This window comes from Protomyces lactucae-debilis, assembly GCF_002105105.1.
Source record: "Protomyces lactucae-debilis strain 12-1054 chromosome Unknown BCR37scaffold_10, whole genome shotgun sequence".
In the NCBI taxonomy this organism is placed as follows: domain Eukaryota; kingdom Fungi; phylum Ascomycota; class Taphrinomycetes; order Taphrinales; family Protomycetaceae; genus Protomyces; species Protomyces lactucae-debilis.
The window spans coordinates 336,794-356,523 of NW_024468002.1; the positions used below are offsets into that span (position 1 = coordinate 336,794).

A 19,730-nucleotide genomic window follows, 5' to 3' on the forward strand; every position below is an offset into this window, starting at 1 on the left:
GACTCAAAATGCATTTCCCTGAACGCGTGCGCGACTGCCACAACGACTCGCACCATGTCGAGAGAAGCTGCTGTAAACAGTGCCCAGCTCGATGCATCGGATGACTCTGACGACGAAGACTTTCTTCCTGACGCCCCTCTGAGAGAGAGCAGCCGAGCGAAACGAAGCAAGGCGAACGCCGACGAGGATGAAGACGACGAGATCGATAGTGATGCTGAAGAAGCGGCCGTTCAAGCTCTGGCGTATGACTCTGGTGATGAAAAGACGATTGCGCTGGCAGAGGAAGACTCGGCCTCTCCTACGTCACGAAAACGAAAGCGAGACGAGAGAGCGACGGGCAAGGACGAGCAGCATGATTCGGCTGGCTTTGTCAAGACCCGATCGCAACGACAAGAAGATGCAGCGATCGAACAAGAGACTCGCAATCAAGCTGCCCCAGTCTCGTCCAAGGCTGATGTGGATGCAATCTGGGCTTCCTTGAATGCTCCATCAACCACAGCAGATACATCAACGCTATTGCTGGATAAGGACGAGTATGTGACAATCCAGCGCGACTACACCTTTGCAGGCGAGATGCATCACGAAGAGAAGCGCGTCTTGAGAGATTCAGCTGAAGGTCGAGCCTTTCTTGCTGCTCAGCAACAAAAGACGGAAAAGCAGCCTACAGAGAATACAACAGACTCAGGCAAACCCAAGCTTGGACCACCACGACGAAAGCGAGTCTCGAAGCTCGATCAAGCTGCTGCTTCACAAAAGGCAGCAAAATTGAATACCCTTGAGAAATCACGTCTCGAATGGGCGTCATTTGTGGATAAGGAAGGCATTGCTGATGACCTGAAACTCGGCAATCGCGATGGGTACAATGTCAAGCAAGACTTCTTACGAGATTCAGAGGGGAGACGGAATGATGCCTTCAAAGCAGGTCAACAGCAGGCCAAGAAGTAGATTGATCCATGTCCAATTCATATGTAAAATTAAAAAATGGTACTAAGTACGGTGCATCTCTAGCCGTCCATGGCGAATGAAAAGAATGTGAATGCAAACGAGCGTTGTCTCGGTATGTGTGTGTGTTTTCATCATTACAGACCCGGGTATCGAACCATCTCCTCTGGAGCAAAGAATGCATGATCGGAAAATGCAACACCTTCTTCAATCTCAGCCAGGGAAGAAGGAAGGCGTTGCTGAGTCGGGAGCAAATTGTGAGTAAGCGGTACTTGCTGCAGCATGGCCGATGCCGCAAACGTGCTAGTAATGGGTGTTGTGCTAACAGATGGTGGCGTCAGCGATCCAGCGCCTTCCTGACGATGCGTGTAGAGCGCACCAGTCAACGACAAATTTCTGCCCATGAAGCTACTAGAGCTTGCGCCTGAATCAAGCGACGATGCAAACGAATGCGTTGCTGAACTCCGTCGACGTTCCTCACTCATCATGAGAGACGTTGGGTCAGTATAGGCGCGCGACCAGGTATGCGTCCATGCAGGCCAATTGAGCCATACGCGCTGCGCTGATTGAACACCACCTAAATTGACCTGCTGTTGCTGCAACAAATTGGCGACGAATGCGTTTGCTTGGACGACATTTGGACTTGGCGTAATGTCTTCGCGCGGCACCGGGAGGTGCTTGTCGAGTAGCAGCACAGCGCGATGGAGGAGTAGGTCCAACCCAAACTTGTAGGCGAAAAGGATCGTACAGGGCAAATCTTCCTCAAATGCAGCCGTCATCACTGCTTTCGGCACACTAACAGTCCAATGCTGCGAAAATAGGAGGAGACCATGCAGAGTCTTTTGCAGAGCTGCAGGGAGGTGCGAACCGGTATGTGAGCCATCTGCAAGAGTTGCAATCATCTCCTTAAGCTCATACACTTGGCATGCGAGTGCAAGCAAGTGACCCACGCCACCTGGTGAAAAGCTCAATTGCTGTGTCTCTGTGCTATCCGGCTGCAACGATGAACCAGCAAATGGTTGTTGCTGAGAAGACGGATACAGACGACCACTTTCTTGCCAGAAATGCGAGCGCATAGCCAAAAGGTACTGCAGACAGGCACGTCCGTCTGCCGTGTTTTGCAAGGCCGACACGTTGACCCCTTCAGACATGAGAGCTCCTGGTTCGAGCAGCAGACTTGCTCGTGAAGAGGCAAATTTGGAAACGGCATCGCTCTCTGGTGTCTCCACACCAGACGCACGACGAACACGCACAGCATGTGTGCATAGATTTTGGACACCGCGCAAATGCAGTGTATTCGCCTGCCAGTCTCCCTCCAATGCCGCTTGATCTGCCAAGAGAATTGCAGCACCAATCGCTGCATCTGCCTGAGAAATCTGACCAAAGGTGGGTGCCGCCGTGTCAAAATCGCCGTGCAGGTCGCCTTGAAGCAGCTGCAGCGCATACCCACGATACACAATCGCAGCACGGCTGTACGACGGCATCTGTGTCAAAAACGCCATGTGACTCGCACTGAAGGATAGCAGCGTGTAGAGCAAAGATCGAGCTCCTTCCATGGACTGAGGTAACGCTGGCAGAATGTCTTCTAGCCAAATAGCTTGATCGTTGCAAAAAGTCACCGACGGTGATCTCATTATGGCGGCACAAAATTGAGCGAGCAGCGCTGTGTCACTCCCAGAGAGGCGTAGCGTACTGGCCCACTGTGCTACTTGTAATTGCTCGGCCGTCGTCTTTGTGGGAGAAGGCGACCATATCATCGGCGGGGGCGAGGGTTGTTGCTCCTGTTGTGCATTCAGGCTAGCCGCACTGCCACGTCGTGAAGTGGACGGAGGGCTATTGGAGAGCGATTTGGCAACAGAGGCGTTTGAGCTCTTGCGCTTCCTGCTGCTTGTACTGGCTGCACGCGTTACTTCCGTGTAACCGGGGCATGTCACGCCATGTTTGATACACTGCAAGAAGGCCGTTAGCAGATTGTTCGAAACCACATGATCAGGAGAGGGATGACGGACGTTGCGACATTCAGGCCGTTCCTCATTGCACTTGATGCGACGCTGCTTGCAAGTTGCGCATCCAGTCTAGGTTGGTTGTGGTTAGCTCGTTTCTTGGTTGTGACATGTTGTGACATGTCATTGCGAAATGTCGCCTAGTTTGAACGAGGGCCCAAGTGTGCATGAACAAGGGAGGTTGACTTACTCTTGTTTTCGCATGCGACCTGCGCGCCATGCGCCGCCCGACCGGGGCAGGAGCGTGTGGCTCCAGTGCGACAGTCAGCGTCTGTTTTCCTATTACTTGGGCCGTGGATTGTCGCTGTTGCTTGTAGGTGCGTGGCCGCGGTCGTATGTTTGTTCGGTAACAAGCTTAAGGTGAAGGGAGAAGGCGCTGGCCAGGGGGCAGGTCTCTTGCTATATATGCTTGGAAGGCGAAGATATAAATATCAAAAGCGACGTTGAGGGAAGTCTTATGTCTTGTTCTATATGTGAAAAGAGAGGGAGACCTATAGGAAGGCGCCTCCACCCTGAAGGAGGGCCCGTTTCCCACCTTGTGCAGTGTCTTCAGGCCCAGGTGCCGGCCAGGGTTCTTGCTGCTGCCAGAGACCCTTCTACGACCTCTTGCGGCTTGCCCTGGTCTGACACCCACACGGCCCCATGTTGGCAAGCCTGTAGCTGCACTGTCTGCACTGTGCACACTGCTCAACGCACCGATATGTCATTGCGAGCCGAAGACATGCATACCTGCGCCACAGTGTCGGCTGGCCCTTGCGGCTTGGAAACATCTCTGGATTGGGTCACTGGTGGCGACAGGCTCATGGACACTGCTGATCGTGTGCTTCTCTGGGTGTCAAATCCGAGTGCGGCCGATACTATACTCAAACACTAACTCTTCTCTGGCGGCATTGGCCGACATCTATGCAGTCATTCGTCTTGGCCTTTTCCCGCAGCACTCACATGGTCAGATCCATAGCCAGCAGATGATTGATGTATACCTTAGTGATTAGACATGTAGAATGCTCAGCAGCTGCAACAAGTCAGCATAGCGACTCGGTCACGAATGGCCCTTGATCACAAGGGTAAAACCGCAACAGTGTAACCTGTGACCTGTGACTTGTGCCAACTCTAAATCATGTGCGGTGGCGAAAGAACAGTTTCAGACACATCACGGCCTGACTGGCGAAGCGGCGGCGGCTAATCAGTTTGACGGGATTACCGAAAATGAGGGACTATGGCAAACCAAACTTGAGCCTGCCCTTAAGCTGCTGTCACTGCAACAGTCTTAAGTTCTTGAGTCCATGACTCCATGTTGTCTGCAAGAGTGTCTCGGACTTGAGTCTGAACTAAGTGAACTTGTCTATTGTCTGTGTCGACTTTGTGCAACATCCGCCAGAAGCGGCGTCAGAGACAATAAGCGAACCCACGCCGGAAACATCACCAAGCAACGCAAAGATCTTCCGATGCTGACATGTCGCTAGCCCGCGACTGGCCCCACAAGTGACACACTGACACGGTGGTCCTGACATAGTCCCGAGGTCTCAAGCGCAACGATCATCCTCGAGAATCAATCGACCATTGATAGACGACAAGCTGCAGGGCAATACAAACGCATTTCAGTGGGCGACGCATGAGATGGCCTGGCACTAGGTTCGTAGACAGTGAGACTGTGAGAGGCACTCAAGCTCTGACCCCAGATAGCGGCTCCGCGACTCGTGATCAAGATGAAAAGATATGAAGTCCACAAGACCGCATAGGTGGGATGTGCTTGGATGCTTGCATACTGCTTGAGTACTGCGATCAGCTGAAGAGCAGGTAAGTGACGCATCGATGCACAAGGTAGTCACGGATCCAGCTGCTCATACCTGCAGTGTTCTTGAGTCAGCGCTTTCATGATGCGCTTGCAGCAAGTTGCAATCTGGTCACCAAGGTTACTGGCACTGTGTGGTCTGTACCTATCAGCTGCTGCATGGATGAGGCGCCGATCCAATTGCACCGCCACAACTCACATGACAATGACGTTCCAAGCGCTTCGAGCTCGGCCGCAAAGACCTCACGGTCCTCAGGGCCAGAGACTCGACGTCTTTGAGCTACACAACCACACCCGGGCACATCTTGGCTTGTTCGAGTAGTATGGCCGAGAGGCACAGGTGGGTCTGTGAACAATCATGTGGTTCATGGGTTTTTGCCAAGAGTGCTATAGACAGTGCACGACGTGGCTGCATCGTGCGCGTCCGACTCTCATTGTAGAGCGGTGGCCGTGATGATGGCACGTTCGACGACATGTGTCATGACTGTGCTGCGACATGAGCTGACACTGACGTCTCTTAATGAGTGACGTGAATGAGATGAGATACAATTTCCTTGCGCAGCTCCGATCGCCCTTGTTGAAGAATCTGTGCAGCAATCTCATTGCGAGAAGTGTCTCTGCCGACAGGTGACTGTTGGGCTTCTACGCACAAGTCGTCAAACCATATATCGCAAGATTGATTTTGCGCGCCACGGTGGTCAATGCCGTATAATGCAGCCGGGGAGCAATTTGAGAGGCGTAACGATGCAGGAATGGATCCTGACCTGACTGAATGAGTCAAGCGATACCTATCACGCTGCTGTGTAGGAATGTCGAGCTTGGTCGTGCACGTCAAGTCCAGCGTCCTGCTCTTCGAGAGAACCTATAAAGTCGGCGCGGTGTGAGCGTGATAAGGAGGTTGGTCGGACGACTTATGAACTCCACGAGACTGATGGCGTACGGCATGGTGCTCGCCTGAGTTACTTGCATTTGGCTCAGTATCGGGACGATTCATTCGTCGATGGCCTGCCTGTTCAAGTAAGATTCCTCACTGCAGTCCATGGGACGCAAGAGTCAGTCGCAGCGCTATGTAGTCGGGAGCTCATGCTGTTCATCATGAGTTCAGGCCTAGTAGAACTGGACACAAGGGAGAGCACAAAGATGACAGCTTGTGGTCTTGTGCTAAATGAGTTATCTCTGTGATCAGGATAATACAGAGAGTCTTCCATAAACCAAACCACCTTGGCCGGTCCCTCATTCAGGTACAGAGCGTAGGAAAGAGTAATTCTAGAAGCGTCGACTTCCATATCGACAGCGGCTTCAGATCAGAGCAAGTATTGCCCAGTAATTCAATCCGCATGTCTCGCTTCTTGAGCTTCAGAGCAGTCAGCTACAAGTAAGTAGTAAGGTATTGCACATGTGAGGGATGTAGCCGAGCCACGTGATTTGGTGACGACGCAGAGCTGCCAAGTCGGCGAACCAGAAAGCCGCGCCAAAGGTGTTCTCTCTCTCTCTCTCTTCTTCAACAAGACTCACAATCATGTCTGCAAGGGGATCCAATGTCAAGCTAGTCCTTCTCGGTATGCGCCATACAATACAATCTATGCGCGCTTCCAAATGCTGACATGCTTGGACTATAGGTGAAGCAGCTGTTGGCAAATCTAGCTTATGCTTGCGCTTTGTGCAATCTGATTTCCAGGAAAACAAAGAACCTACTGTACGGCGCTTCTACATGCCCAGCAGATATAAGAATGCGTTTTGCTGACATTTGCGCGTTAGATTGGCGCTGCGTTTTTGACACAGAAATGCCAGATTGAGAACCGGACGGTTAAATTTGAGATTTGGTATGCTCTTTTCTAAGCATTGGCGGCGCATTGTGTTGTGTATAGTGAGAGATGGCTAACAGTATACAGGGATACAGCTGGTCAGGAGCGTTTCCATTCACTGGCGCCGATGTACTATCGCAATGCGCAAGCTGCAGTGGTTGTGTATGATATCACAAAAGCAGCGTCGCTGGATAAGGCCAAGACGTGGGTGAAGGAGTTACAACGTCAAGCCAGTCAAAATATCATTATTTGCTTGGCTGCCAATAAGCTTGATTTGGCAGATGCTGCAGGGGAGGACGAGGGTGATGCAGAGGACTCAACAGTGCCACGTCGTCAAGTGACGTTCGAAGAGGGAAAAGCGTATGCGGAGGAACAAGGGCTGCTGTTCTTTGAGACGAGTGCCAAGACTGGGCAGGGTGTGCAGGATGTGTTTGAGGGGATTGCGAGGGGGATTCCTGAGGAGGTGCCTGTTGCGAGGCAGACGCAGCGGGAGGAGCGTGTTGACTTGAGCAGTGGCGGAGGTGGTGATGGAAGCAAGTCTGGTCAGTGTGCGTGTTAGATGTTGCTGCTGTTTTTGCCTTACTTGTGACTGCTCATCACTCTCCATCTGAAATAGTTTCCAGCAGCAGTCACAATGTTCAAACAGGGAAAAAGTTGATTTGCAGCAGAGAAGGAGAAAGCAGTAGACAGTAGATAGTAGACAAGAGAGACAGAGAAGCAGCTACCCATCATGTCTGCCGCAAACAAGATCAACAAGATCACACAGGACTCCGTCGAGCTCACCGTCGCTCAGGCACTCTACGACCTCGAGACCTCCGTCGCAGACCTCAAGGCAGACCTCCGTCCTCTCCAAATCTCCGCTGCAAAGGAGATTGAGGTGGGTGCAGGCAAGAAGGCCATTGTCATCTTTGTCCCCGTGCCTCAGTTGCAGGCCTTCCACAAGATCCAGCAACGGTTGACCCGCGAGCTGGAGAAGAAGTTCTCTGACAGGCATGTTGTCTTTGTTGCGCAACGCCGTATCCTCAAGAAGCCAGGACGACGATCGCGTGCTACTCAGAAGAGGCCGCGTAACCGTACATTGACATCGGTTCACGAGAAGATTCTTGAGGACCTCGTCTTCCCAACAGAGATCGTTGGCAAGCGTACCCGTTCCCTCACCGATGGCCGCAAGATCCAGAAAGTGTAAGTTCCCTCGTTTTGCTGACGGACCATGTACAGCGCACCGATGTGTATGGGTATTGTTCTTTGATGGTGCCATCTTGTTACGTGACTTCTGTGGATGAGCTCTCTTTTCCTTCTTCGGCGTCCTGGTTCCCTCTGTCGCAACGTCAACAAGAAAAGGGGCGGAAGGACTGACTGACCACCACGCTCAATAGGCTTTACCTCCTCCTTCCTTCTGCAATTACAAAAAGAGAGGAATCAGGCGTCGTTTATTGGCATCGAAGAGTTCATACACCGGCCTCTTACCCATTCGCTTTTTGCAAATGGCCAGAGTTGTCGCTATGGATTTTCCTGATACCAATATTCTGCATGACGCTGCTGTGGTCATGGCGTCGATGCTACGTCTATGCGTAAAGAGACTAACATGTTTTAGGTTTCTTGACCAAAAGGATGCTGGCAACCTTGACTACAAGCTTGACTCTTTCTCTAGCGTGTACAGCAAGCTTACAGGCAAGACTGGTATGCACATCGTTCATTCTCGTGTCGACCAAGCTAACCCCTTAGTTGTCTTTGAGTTCCCTGCCGTCCAGCAGCAAGAGTAGACACTTGTGATCTTCACATACTCATATCACCAATACCTTTGCATTCATTTTCATCGTGTTCAATGCCAATGCTTGATGCTTTCCGATGTACAACCTAAGAGACCACAAAACAGTTCACTTCTTGCCAGTGATTTTGGTAATCTGCTTCTTCCCCCTCGCAATCTTACCACCCACTTGATCCGTGGCATCAGCAAGCTCATCCAGTGCTGCATTCTGATCATCCAGCTCCTTCCCAATCACCAAGCCAAGCTCCCTTTGTCGTTGCAGCAACGGTAGTAATCCAGCAAGTTGTGTCTCTTGATCTGCCATGACTTGTGTTTGTGATTGTAACAAGGCAGCATTCGATTGTCCAACGGTCCGTTCTGTTTCTTGTGGTGCTTGACCTAACCGTCGACCACCACCACCACCACTCGCACCTTGCTTTCCCTGTCCAGTGATAGCGAATGGTGAAGGTTGCGTATGACTTGGCCCACCACCACCCGCACGGAGATGTAGACCTGATGCCTTGAGTGCTGCCAAATCACGAAACAGCGCATCCACCACATCCCGTCGCTTCAACACCTCCACATCCTGCAACACCTCTCGTTCATGCTCAATGCACCGTTCAAGTTGTGCAAGACACCGATCAGCTGTTTGGAGTGTCGTGTGGAAGGCTGCACGATCACTTGGGTATGTTGAGGAGGAGACGGTTGCCAGTGCTTGTTTTGCGCGTTGTAATGCGAGTTTTGCGGTGCGAAGAAGGTCATAGTAGTCGCCTCCACTGACTGCGCCGGCAACTGCTGATGCATGCTTGTTTGTCTCTGTCGATACGCTAGAGATGTCTAGAAAGTGGAGAAGTGGTAGACAGGCGCATAAAGATGGATGGGAAAGTAATCCACATAGATACTGCTCCAGTGCTTTTTGTCGTTGCGCTACATCTGGACGACTGAAGAGTGTCTTTGGTGGTAGCGGGATGGGCGCTTTAAGACCTGTGACATCTGTGATTTCTCTATCCAACTCGACGAATTGCGAAAATCTGCGCGAGACTTGGTAGGATTGTAGCGATCCTACTAGCGAGACTTGCTGTCCATGTCGCGTCAGTTCAGCAATAGAGAGAGTAAGAGAGTCAAGAATGACGTACGATCTGGTAGGTCGTATGAGGTTTCCTGCGGTACGTCAGCAATGTCGCACATGACTTGTTAATGGATGCGCATACGGGAGAGAGAGATTGAGGGTGGATGGGACTGTGAGCGCAGAGATGGCTGCCATGGGCTGGTTGTCTGGCTGCTTCTGAGTCCTGACCCTGCTTCGTTGATGTTTTTGTCGTCGAAAAAAAGATTTGGGCAACAAGACACCCAACCAAGCTACACACAAAAGGCGACACGCAAGCTAGAGGCTGGCAGCAGAGGAGAAGCTACTTTATACATCTACACGCAAGGGTCAAGATGCCCGCTACCTCCTTCCAAGAGCTTGGACTCTCAACATGGTTAATCGACGCACTGCAATCCCTCAGCATCACACGGCCTTCAGCCATTCAACAAGCCTGTATCCCAGCCATCCTCGACGGTCGTGATTGTATCGGTGGCGCTCGTACAGGATCCGGTAAGACAGCTGCTTTTGCACTGCCCATCCTGCAAGAATGGTCGCAAGACCCCTTTGGCATCTTTGCCCTCATCCTCACGCCAACTCGAGAATTGGCAATCCAAATCTCCGACCAATTTGCAGCACTGGGTGCGTCAATGGATCTCAAGTTTGCGACGGTGGTGGGGGGTTTGGATATGCTTGAACAAACGCAAGCACTCTCGAAAAGACCGCATATCGTGATTGCAACACCTGGCAGACTTGCTGATATCATTCGCAGTAATGGCGATGAAACGGTCGGTGGATTGCGGAAATGCAAGTATCTTGTTCTCGATGAAGCAGACCGTCTGCTCAGTCCGAGTTTTGCTGAAGCCTTGGAGGATTGTCTCTCACTATTACCCAAGGATAGACAAACATTACTCTTCACGGCAACGGTGACGGATGCGATTCGTACACTCAGCCAACAGCCTGCAAAAGATGGTAAACCTGCTCCATTCTTGCATGAGGTAGAAGGCGAAGGAAGTCTCTCTGCAGTCCCGGCAACCTTAGATCAACGCTACCTCTTCATCCCGACACAAGTCAGAGAAGCCTACCTGCAAGACCTCCTGGCACTCCCACAGAACGAGGGAAAATCAGCCATCATCTTTGTGAATCGGACGCGCACTGCTGAATTGCTAAGACGGATGCTACGTGCGCTTGAACACCGTGTCACGGCACTCCATTCAGATATGGCACAACGCGATCGGATCGACTCATTAGGTCGGTTTCGTGCAGAAGCAGCCAAGATCCTCATTGCGACCGATGTTGCGAGTCGTGGTCTGGATATTCCTCAGGTGGAGATGGTGATCAATTACGATCTACCCAGAGATCCAGACGACTATATCCATCGTGTAGGTCGAACAGCGAGAGCGGGTCGACATGGAGAGAGTATTTCGTTGATTGGTGAACATGACGTCGAACTCGTGCATGCGATAGAAGAGCGTGTTCGCAGCAAGATGCAGGCGTATGAGGGATGTAAAGAATCACGCGTCCTTGAAAACTTGTCACAAGTCAGTACGGCGAAGCGAGAGGCACAGTTGGCGTTGACGGATGAGAATTTCGGGGAGCGGAAGGAGGAGAGGCGGAAGAAGCATGGCGTCGTCAAGGCAAGTCGTGGGCCGTATGAGCGTAAAATCCGGAGTGCAAAGTAGACGAGCATACAGGTTTTGTATTTGACTCTTGACCCCTGAAGCATACAGTGGAATTTGAAATCACCTTGATGGTTCTGAGGTTGATATCAGATATGACTGATTGGAGAAGACTGAGTCTTGGAAGGACATCGATCTCTCCAGCACGAGCCAAGCACTCTCCCTGCACACGAGTCAGCAATTCTGCAGCTGTTCTACTGATTGTGGTCAATAAAGAGCAACGACGCAATTCAAACGACGCGACAGACGGCACCCGCACCAGAAGCGCATCTACGAGCGCTGGCCTGCTCAATGAGGCTCTCGGCCCTCTGACCCAGCTCCATCACAGCCTTCACAAGGCCAGAGCCAGCATCTTCGCAAACCTCCTGTTCCTCAGGGTGCTACAGCAGCCCCCGTGCTGCCAAGACGCATCATTTGCCGCTCATTTGCTAGGCAAAACAACAAACCCCGGGAACATACAAAGCGACAGAGAGCTCGGAGAGAGCATTCGATACAAGGGCAATGTTTCCTTCCCTCAAGTAAGTCCTTTCTATCCCATTGACGCCAGTGTCTTCAAGACGAAATGAAGCTGACATTCAACTTCAGGCCGCCAGGGCGCTCAGGTACGCCTAAACGACAGACCCCGAGTCTACCGTCCCTTGCCATCCCCGCGTCGCGTGATGCAGCGTCCAGTGCGCAAGACTTGTCATTACCGTCTCTACAAACTCTACAAATCACTGATCCAGATGCAGGCTCCACAGCCAAGTCTGCAGCAACAGGATCAAGTCGTCTGGCTATCAATACAGATCTGGCGCTCTCACGGGATGCGTCCCTTTCAACACCGCTCCTGACTGTTCCTTCTGCGCATTCTTCATCGCAATCCTTCAATGCTGACTTACGACGTGTGCTGGGAACGGCAGAGAGTGATCCCTCACAAAAGGCATTATCACCTGGTCAAAGCGATACGACCCATCCACCGGAGACACTCGGTGAGATGGATGAAGACTGTTGGCGACAAGCGTTTGCGCGCGGTGAAGTACAAGTACTCGGCAGACTTGGCGAGGGAACAGGTGGTGCCGTGACACGATGCAAACTTGCTCGTATCCCAACCATTTTCGCGTTGAAGAGTATTCCCGCTGATCCAGATCCAGTCATTCAACGTCAAATCCTGCGCGAGTTGTCCATCAACCGCTCGGTTGACTCGCCACATATTGCAGAGTATTATGGTGCGTACTTGGATGAAAAACAAGGGGTCATCAATATTGCCATGGAGTTTTGTGAAGGTGGAAGTTTGGATAGCTTATACAAGCAAGTCAAGCGCAGAGGTGGACGGACGGGGGAACGCGTGCTAGGGCGTGTTGCGCATGGTGTGTTGCAAGGACTCACATACCTGCACTCACGCAAGATCATCCATCGCGACATCAAGCCAAGCAATATCCTCCTGACACTCGAAGGAGGCGTCAAGCTATGCGATTTTGGCGTATCAGGCGAGTTGGTCAATTCATTGGCTGGTACATTTACTGGCACGTCTTACTACATGGCACCTGAGCGTATCCAAGGCCAGCCATATACAGTGACCTCTGACATTTGGTCGCTTGGCTTGACATTAATGGAGGTGGCGACCAACAAGTTTCCTTTTATGCAGGATGATGGGGCACAGCTCATGCCTATTGAGCTTCTCAGCGTCATTGTTTCTGCTGAACCGCCGACATTGCTGGACGAACCAGACGTTGGCGTGAAATGGTCTCGTCCATTCAGACATTTCCTCAAGGTCTGCCTTGAACGCAATCGACAAAATCGACCGAGTCCAAGAGAGATGCTTGAACATCCCTGGGTCACGGGTATCATGGCAAAGAGAGTAGACATGGCGCGTTGGATCTATGAAGTATGGCATTAAATTTCAGTGTTCGGCTTTGACTTGGCGATAAGTCTCTGCCAAGACCCGGTATGCACCGATCAAATGTGCTTCAGTGACTTGTGTCGTACAACCAACCACTCTGATGACATAGGTGCCATCCACGACACTACTCGTCAGGAAGAGCGTGCCGTCCTTGTTGATGCGCTCATACACGGCTCTGGTCATCTCTTCACCATCTCTAAAGGACAGGACGGTCAATGCAAATTTCGGCTCAACAAACAACTGCATGTGCTCATCTTTACGCACAAGATTTGCAAATGTCTCTGCATAGGCGATGTGATTGCGAATCATCTGGCGCATGCCTTCCAAGCCATACGTCTGTAGAACAAACCACAACTTTAATGATCTGAATCGTCGACCGAGTGGGATACCCCAGTTTCTATACTCCAACACACGCCCTGACTCGCTGTGTGGGTTGCGTAGGTAAGCAGGCGTGATGTCCATAGCTGCAATCAAAGCGGCTCTGTCACGCGTCCACAACGATGAACAATCGAAATTGACTAACCCCCATTTATGGTTGTTGTACTCGATTGAATCGTACTGGGTGGTGTATTTGAGGTAGTGTTGGTATTCCGGACAAATGAGTACAGCACCGGCATAGGCACAATCCAAGTGAGTCCAGAGATCGTGATGTTGTTCAATAATGGGTGTCAAGCTAGCAAAGTCATCAGCAGCGCATGTTGCCGTTGTACCAAGCGTCAGGCACAAGAAACATGCGTACAGGCCTTGCTTCTGGAGCTGGGCAAGTTCTTGCTCAAGTGTACTGCCAATAAGTCCGAAAGCATCCTTTTTGTGAGTTTTGAGTTTTCTGCATGTCAGGCCGAGCAACATGGCAGCCTTCTCTACACCGGAGTGTGTCTGATCTGTGATCAAGACAACGAGCTGATCCACCTTAATCTCAGGCCGACGACGCAGATATCGATCTCGTGCAGCAATCATCATTGTGAGAACCGCTTCGGATGCTGTGCCAAAGAGAACACCACCACCTTTGCCGGCAGATAGATATCCTTCATCCAAACCCATAGCTTTTCCAAGGGCATCCAAGGCAATGGTTTCGAGCTCCGTCACAGCAGGAGATGCCTGCCAATTGAACGCCGCACATGTGAGCATATCCGAGTACATATCTCCCAAAATGGCCGGGAAGGATGATTGAGCAGGGAAATAGGCCATAAAATTAGGTGATTGCCAGTGTGTGATGCCTGGCATGATGGCTTGCTCGAGCTGTTGCTGTAGCTGGGCGAACGGTACCGGTAATTCAGAGACAACGCTCGGTATGAGTTGGCCGAGGTAGCCAGGTTCCACTTGTGAGACGACTTTGGAGGTGAGATGCTTGAGAGATGCATCGTTTGCTGATGAGGGCGCTTGCATCTGTACATCTGCGGGCGGTACTTGCCCGAGGGTCTGGTGGTATTCGATGATTCGATCGATGGCTGCATAGCCGGCCTTGCGAAAGGTCTGTTGTCAGTCGAGGAAATGATGGCGATGCATTCATACTTCTGCGTCCATCCAGGCGAATAAGAATACACGTACCTCTAACCTGTCCAAGTGTGCCTCGAGGTCGTGTAGCAGTAGATCTAATCTGATGTCGCCTCATATGCGATCAGATGGATGAGATATACTTCTCTGAGTCCTCTCCTTAGTAGTCTTAGTAGCAGTCCTTACCTCTGCTGCCGCCTGAACGGATCCTCGCGTCCCGTCACACCCACAGAGGCAGCCGTCTCCGAGCGAAACATGATCCGCGACCACGTCTCCTCCTCCATCATCTTGGCAATGCCACTATTGAACCCACGATTATCAAATGCACAATGGCTCCCTGTTGGTGTGGCATCCACCGTCTGCAATTTATCCAACACCCCTTGATCGACGCCAGCAGTACGTGCTGCATCCTCAAAAAATCGAATGGCCCCTGGAATCTGCGTCTTCAGAGAGACGAGCTCATTCTGCGAGGACTGCCAGTGTAGTCGTATCTTGCTCAACGTGGCAGTATCCAGCGTACTTGTCACACGTCGTGCAGGTGGTGCAAGACCGCCACAGAGAAACATGATACCTGTCTTGTAAGCCGCCATGAAGGCTGGTGCAAAGAACCCAGAGAGGAGCAACGATCCACCAGAAACACCAGTAAACCACACTTGCTCAGGATCAAAACGAGCAATGTTCGGAAGCACCGAGCGAATCAAGGTATTCACAGCAGCAGCATGCGCAACGCCATCAGGGCGTTGTGTGGCACGCGTTGATTGCCCTCCCCATAGCAATGCGTCGTTGGGAGCAAGCACGACGCAGCCCAGCAGACCAGCACGTACGCCTGCGTGTGGGAAATCCTCAAAGGATGCACCACCATCACCATGCAGAAGGACATTTAGACCGAGTGGTCTTGCTGCTGGGTCTGCGCTAGCACCGCCAACGAGGAGACTGGGTGGGACGGAGAGTTTATAGCGGAGTCGTAGACCATCGACGAGCACGGTATTGTCGATAATGAGACTGCCATCGGGAGCTGTTGCGCCTGGTCGAGGAGGAGAGATGCCTGCTCGCGCTGACTGTGGCCGTTGTGCGCATGCTAGCGAGACAACTGATAGGATAGAGTATAAGTACATCTAGTGGTTAAGAGGATACAAAAGCATTGCCGAAGAAGAAGAGTCGATAGGCAGCAAGTTTCAAGCAGTCGGCAGAGTCAAGGGTCAGCTGGGGTCACTGTTTCAGAGCATGCCAGTGGCAGAGTTGGTGAAACCTCTGTTGTTATTTGAGCTGTATCAGAGTCTACTTGACGATATTCAGCCGTGGTACTTCTCCCATCATCTCCTTTTGTGTCTTTGGCGTGATGCCTTGGAGATGTTCTTGGCGCATCATCTCACCCTTGATCTGCTGTGTCCGCCGGATCTGCTGGTTAGCGGATGCCCTGGCGTACTGAGAGGAAGACTCGCCTCTTTCGCGTGATGCAGACACTCCATGTAGTCGGCCTTGGGTAGCACACATTCCTTGAGCTCATCGGCTTGCGCTGTACAGTGTCAGTGGATGTGCGCAAGAGGGATGAGGAAGCAACATACCATAGCAGGCGAGGAAGTCTTGCCACTGAGGAAAGCACCTGCCTTGTCCGCCCTTGATGCCGTAGCCGGATGCCATGCTGCTGGTTGTAGGAGCTGAGGGTGTCTTGGCTCTTGACTTGACTGTCTTGTCGCTGTAGTTCTAAGATTTGGCCGACTGAAGAATCTTGACTACTTGACCAAGTCCTGCTACAGCTTGACCTGGTACTTCTGTCTTACTAGCCTGCCAGCATGTACAACAGGCAGCAGTCAGGCACCAACAACGTCCCCCTCGCACGTAACAGGCTTGCAGAACGCGATGGACCAGGCTCCTTCCAACCACCGCCCCCACCACCTCAACCCTCAGGCTCAGGCTACAGCTCCATCGCTGGCTACGGTACCGGATCAGGCTTAGGCTCAGGCTCGGGCTCAGGACATGGATACCCTGCACCCCCGCCTTCCCGACCAAGTGCCCATAAACGCAAGATTCGTTGGGACGATGCAGACAAAGGCGGCAAAGGTGTCACTGGCTTAACAACAGCCATTACCTCGCCCATGACAATGGAGCAATTGGAAGCGTATGCATTGCATGTCAGACTAGAAGAGATCACGCACAAATTGCGCGTCAATGATGTGGCTCCGGATGAGTCTCGTCGTAGTCCCTCACCACCGCCTACGTATGACACATTTGGCAGGCGTGTCAACACGGCAGAAACACGGTATCGTAAGCGTCTCGAGGATGAGCGGCATGGTCTTGTTGAGAAAGCACTCAAGACGATTCCTGACTTCAAGCCACCGCCAGACTACCGACGTCCAACAAGGACCACGGAGAAAATCTACGTACCTGTTGCGCAGTATCCTGAAATCAACTTTATCGGACTCCTCATCGGTCCTCGAGGTAATACACTCAAAACGATGGAGTCCAAGTCTGGTGCCAAAATTGCCATCCGCGGAAAAGGCTCCGTCAAGGTAGGAAAAGGTCGCAATGATCCAGCAACGAGTCAAGCACAAGAAGAAGACTTGCATGTTCTCATCACGGCTGACAATGAAGACAAGATTGTCGCTGCAGTCAAGCTTGTCGAAGAAGTGATTGGCACAGCTGCCTCAACACCAGAAAATCTCAACACCCTCAAGAAGAACCAGCTGCGTGAGCTGGCCTCCCTCAACGGAACCTTGCGAGACGATGAAAACCAAATGTGTCAGAACTGTGGTGAAATTGGACATCGTCGCTACGACTGCCCACAGCGCAACAACTATACCGCCAACATCGTGTGTCGACTCTGTGGCAACGCAGGTCACATGGCTCGCGATTGTCGTCAGGGGTCTGGCTCGAATGGTGCACCACTCGGTGGAGCAAGTCGTCAAGATCAAGAATACGCAACACTCATGAATGAGCTCGGTGAAGCCAATGGTCGCGGGGTCCTCAACGACAAATCATGTCCGGCCCACCAGGCGCAAGTGGTGGTGCTGCTCCTTGGGATCGTCCGGGACAAGGCAGTAGTGGCTCTGCAGCACCTTGGGAGCAACAAGGAGGACAACAGGCGTCTGCTTCGAGGCCTGCAGCTCCTGGATATGGAAGTATGCCACCACCACCATCTGCACCTGGGTATAGTGGTGCGCCTGGCTTCGGTGCTCCTCCGGGAATCGATGCATACGGCGCACCGCCAGGCGTCTCATCACTGCCACCGCCTCCAGGTGTCACCCTGCCACCTCCACCGCCTCCTGGTTCGCAGTACAATCAGCCTCCTCCTCCGGGACATTAAGATGAAGTAATCTTGTAGAAAAAAAAACATTGCTATGCTCATGCTATCTTGGTAATTCTCGAAGGACCGCCTGTTTCAGAACTTGTATATTCCCCTTGACGCGCAGAAAAGCCATCCGATACTGATCAGTCAGTGTTGCAAGTACATCTGCTTTATTCGCTTCCCCCCGATGAATCATGGCGAGTTGTCGTTCAGTTTCTTTTCTGAGTTGTGGTTTTGTGAGTGATTCTTCGAAGCCCATTGCATCAAAGCCTTCTACCAGAGCAATACCCAAGGTCGTTGGAATGAATTGAGGGGTCCCGCCATTTGCTTCCTTCAAGGTGTATTGCCGTTCCAGGACCTTTTCAATGTGAGCAGCCATGGTTGCGTCCGTACCAATACCATTTGCATCCATCAAGCCAATGAGTTCCGGCTCACTAAGAAAACTTGGGCGCGTCGTCTTATCGTTTGTCATTTCAACACTCTTTGGCTCCACCAGCTCGCCTTGTCGAAAGGCAGGTAGCTGCGCTGAAGACTCCCAGCGGTCGTAAGGGTAGACGTCCAAGTAGTTGCGTTCAAGCACCGTCAATCCACTCGCTGAAAAGCGTTCTCCACCCATTTCAATATCCACAGTCGATTGAGACCCTTTTGCATCTTCCGAACATGCAGCGAGGAAACGACGTGTAATCAGTGTATAGACTTTGTGTTCTTCCATGGACGCACATGCACCACGCGTGACATGCGCGATTGGATGAATGGGAGGATGTGCTTTATCATTGTGCGGACCTGCTCTCGGTTGTCGAAATCTGCCACCTTCTAGCAATCCTCGTGCATACTCGCCCCATGCCTCGTCTGTTGTTTGCTTGGCAACCAGAGTACGTAAATCCATTCCTGGATCAAATTGATCAGTCTCTGTACGTGGATAGCTGACGAATCCCTTTTGATAGAGTTTTTCAGCGTGGTCCATGATTTGATGCGCAGAGAGATGTAAGAAGCGTGTTCCTTGCTTTTGCATCTCCACGGTCGTGAGTGGCAATGGTCGCCATTTGGATTTTGGCTTTTGCTGGACAGATGCAATACGTGCGCGTTGCCCTTCAAGCACTTGCTGAAACAGGACGACCACGGCGAGGCGATCGTAAAGGACTGAGCGCTGCCATCGAAATGCAACGTCAATATTGTCGCGACTCAACGTCACCTTGATGGCCCAGTACTGTTCAGGACGAAAGTTGGTCACTTTGCGCCATCGATCAACAATGAAGCCAAGCGTAGGGAACTGACAAGATCCATAAGATAGTATGACTTTTTCCAATAATGGATGGATGCTCTGCAGTTGTGTCGTCTGCAAACGTGTGAAAGCGGCGCCTGTGCGAAGGTCTAGTTCCATTCGTGCAGCGACGGCATTGACTTGATTCATGTCAAGCAAACCAGGATTCAATGCTGCCTGAATGATGTGCCTGTTGTCAGCATTGCAATATCTCACAGGGAACATACGCTCGTTCGAGGTTATTAAAGTTTGCTCGTTTGACATCGATATTGGCATTACCCTTCCGAGCAGCCATGAGCACTTCCCAGCCAATATACTCCCCTTCACGATCGCAATCGGTCCAAATAAAAAGGATCTGTGCGTGTCTCGCTTCTGTAGCAAGGTTTGCATGAATAGGCCGCACAGCATCACGAGGCAGGGTTCTGATGGGCACGTCAAACAATGCATCGGGCGAGCAGCTATTCCATGGACGATGTGACTCCGGAAAATCAGTTTCAGTGATGTGTCCGACGACGCTCGTGATGGTCATATTACAGTCACCCCAGCGTTGACTTTGGAAGCGCGTATCATAGTTTTTGATGTATTGATTGCCTGTTTGACGCGTGACAAATTGATCACCGAGAATACCAGCAATAGCTTTAGCAATGGAGGGTTTCTCTGCGACACAGAGCACTTTCATAGCTTGGGCACATGGAGGTAGCTAGACAGGAGGGAGCAAAGTACGTGGGTCAAGGTTGTGGTCACTGTGTCGCGTTCTT

At 51.6% G+C, this 19,730-nt stretch overlaps 11 protein-coding genes across 11 annotated transcripts; 6 read left to right on the plus strand and 5 right to left on the minus strand.

Annotated features, from left to right (window-relative positions):
• The first annotated feature begins 31 nt into the window (after positions 1 to 31).
• On the plus strand, positions 32 to 991 carry BCR37DRAFT_379969 (bucentaur or craniofacial development-domain-containing protein). The gene has a single exon (XM_040869389.1). The coding sequence runs from the start codon at positions 55 to 57 to the stop codon at positions 943 to 945; it is 891 nt and encodes a 296-aa protein (XP_040725184.1). The 5' UTR covers positions 32 to 54; the 3' UTR covers positions 946 to 991.
• BCR37DRAFT_413742 (uncharacterized protein) lies at positions 942 to 3,017 on the minus strand. The gene is made up of 2 exons (XM_040872252.1): positions 2,952 to 3,017; positions 942 to 2,891 (listed from the first exon to the last, which is right to left on the minus strand). The coding sequence occupies exon 2, from the start codon at positions 2,697 to 2,699 to the stop codon at positions 1,080 to 1,082; it is 1,620 nt and encodes a 539-aa protein (XP_040725185.1). The 5' UTR covers positions 2,700 to 2,891; positions 2,952 to 3,017; the 3' UTR covers positions 942 to 1,079.
• Positions 3,018 to 6,219: 3,202 nt separating this feature from the next.
• On the plus strand, positions 6,220 to 7,101 carry BCR37DRAFT_368140 (Rab5-like GTPase; the record flags this gene model as incomplete). The annotated part of the gene is made up of 4 exons (XM_040868301.1): positions 6,220 to 6,296; positions 6,357 to 6,433; positions 6,496 to 6,560; positions 6,630 to 7,101. The coding sequence occupies exons 1-4, from the start codon at positions 6,257 to 6,259 to the stop codon at positions 7,099 to 7,101; spliced, it is 654 nt and encodes a 217-aa protein (XP_040725186.1). The 5' UTR covers positions 6,220 to 6,256.
• Positions 7,102 to 7,272: 171 nt separating this feature from the next.
• BCR37DRAFT_347701 (protein component of the small ribosomal subunit) lies at positions 7,273 to 8,305 on the plus strand (the record flags this gene model as incomplete). The annotated part of the gene is made up of 3 exons (XM_040867786.1): positions 7,273 to 7,724; positions 8,137 to 8,222; positions 8,268 to 8,305. 3 exons carry the CDS (start codon positions 7,273 to 7,275, stop codon positions 8,303 to 8,305), a joined length of 576 nt encoding a protein of 191 aa, XP_040725187.1.
• Positions 8,306 to 8,419: 114 nt separating this feature from the next.
• Positions 8,420 to 9,553, minus strand: BCR37DRAFT_387527 (Phox homologous domain-containing protein; the record flags this gene model as incomplete). Its single annotated transcript, XM_040870543.1, has 3 exons — positions 8,420 to 9,367; positions 9,426 to 9,450; positions 9,501 to 9,553. The coding sequence occupies 3 exons, from the start codon at positions 9,551 to 9,553 to the stop codon at positions 8,420 to 8,422; spliced, it is 1,026 nt and encodes a 341-aa protein (XP_040725188.1).
• Positions 9,554 to 9,711: 158 nt separating this feature from the next.
• On the plus strand, positions 9,712 to 11,251 carry BCR37DRAFT_379981 (ATP-dependent RNA helicase DBP8). The gene has a single exon (XM_040869390.1). It carries the CDS (start codon positions 9,730 to 9,732, stop codon positions 11,053 to 11,055), a length of 1,326 nt encoding a protein of 441 aa, XP_040725189.1. The 5' UTR covers positions 9,712 to 9,729; the 3' UTR covers positions 11,056 to 11,251.
• A 774-nt stretch (positions 11,252 to 12,025) lies between these two features.
• Positions 12,026 to 12,928, plus strand: BCR37DRAFT_402766 (kinase-like domain-containing protein; the record flags this gene model as incomplete). Its single annotated transcript, XM_040871934.1, has 1 exon — positions 12,026 to 12,928. The coding sequence occupies one exon, from the start codon at positions 12,026 to 12,028 to the stop codon at positions 12,926 to 12,928; it is 903 nt and encodes a 300-aa protein (XP_040725190.1).
• Positions 12,559 to 14,734, minus strand: BCR37DRAFT_29846 (pyridoxal phosphate-dependent transferase). Its single transcript, XM_040866900.1, has 2 exons — positions 14,444 to 14,734; positions 12,559 to 14,404 (listed from the first exon to the last, which is right to left on the minus strand). Exons 1-2 carry the CDS (start codon positions 14,453 to 14,455, stop codon positions 12,932 to 12,934), a joined length of 1,485 nt encoding a protein of 494 aa, XP_040725191.1. The 5' UTR covers positions 14,456 to 14,734; the 3' UTR covers positions 12,559 to 12,931.
• BCR37DRAFT_29149 (uncharacterized protein) lies at positions 14,463 to 15,879 on the minus strand. Its single transcript, XM_040866867.1, has one exon. It carries the CDS (start codon positions 15,538 to 15,540, stop codon positions 14,608 to 14,610), a length of 933 nt encoding a protein of 310 aa, XP_040725192.1. The 5' UTR covers positions 15,541 to 15,879; the 3' UTR covers positions 14,463 to 14,607.
• Positions 15,880 to 16,148: 269 nt separating this feature from the next.
• BCR37DRAFT_379984 (uncharacterized protein) lies at positions 16,149 to 17,766 on the plus strand (the record flags this gene model as incomplete). Its single annotated transcript, XM_040869391.1, has 1 exon — positions 16,149 to 17,766. A coding segment is annotated over exon 1 (1,511 nt), but the record flags the coding sequence as incomplete, so codon positions are not given.
• Positions 17,742 to 19,706, minus strand: BCR37DRAFT_379985 (DNA topoisomerase). The gene is made up of 2 exons (XM_040869392.1): positions 19,200 to 19,706; positions 17,742 to 19,162 (listed from the first exon to the last, which is right to left on the minus strand). The coding sequence occupies exons 1-2, from the start codon at positions 19,649 to 19,651 to the stop codon at positions 17,773 to 17,775; spliced, it is 1,842 nt and encodes a 613-aa protein (XP_040725194.1). The 5' UTR covers positions 19,652 to 19,706; the 3' UTR covers positions 17,742 to 17,772.
• Between the last annotated feature and the right edge of the window lie 24 nt (positions 19,707 to 19,730).

Bases quoted from the DNA above. Each gene is read 5' to 3' on its own strand.
- BCR37DRAFT_379969 (XM_040869389.1), top strand. From the start codon at position 55: ATGTCGAGAGAAGCTGCTGTAAACAGTGCCCAGCTCGATGCATCGGAT.
- BCR37DRAFT_413742 (XM_040872252.1), bottom strand. From the start codon at position 2,699: ATGATATGGTCGCCTTCTCCCACAAAGACGACGGCCGAGCAATTACAA.
- BCR37DRAFT_379981 (XM_040869390.1), top strand. From the start codon at position 9,730: ATGCCCGCTACCTCCTTCCAAGAGCTTGGACTCTCAACATGGTTAATC.
- BCR37DRAFT_29149 (XM_040866867.1), bottom strand. From the start codon at position 15,540: ATGTACTTATACTCTATCCTATCAGTTGTCTCGCTAGCATGCGCACAA.
- BCR37DRAFT_379985 (XM_040869392.1), bottom strand. From the start codon at position 19,651: ATGAAAGTGCTCTGTGTCGCAGAGAAACCCTCCATTGCTAAAGCTATT. The intron at 19,163-19,199 runs GTATGTTCCCTG...TGCTGACAACAG, and splicing joins TTTAATAACCTCGAACGAGC to GCACATCATTCAGGCAGCAT.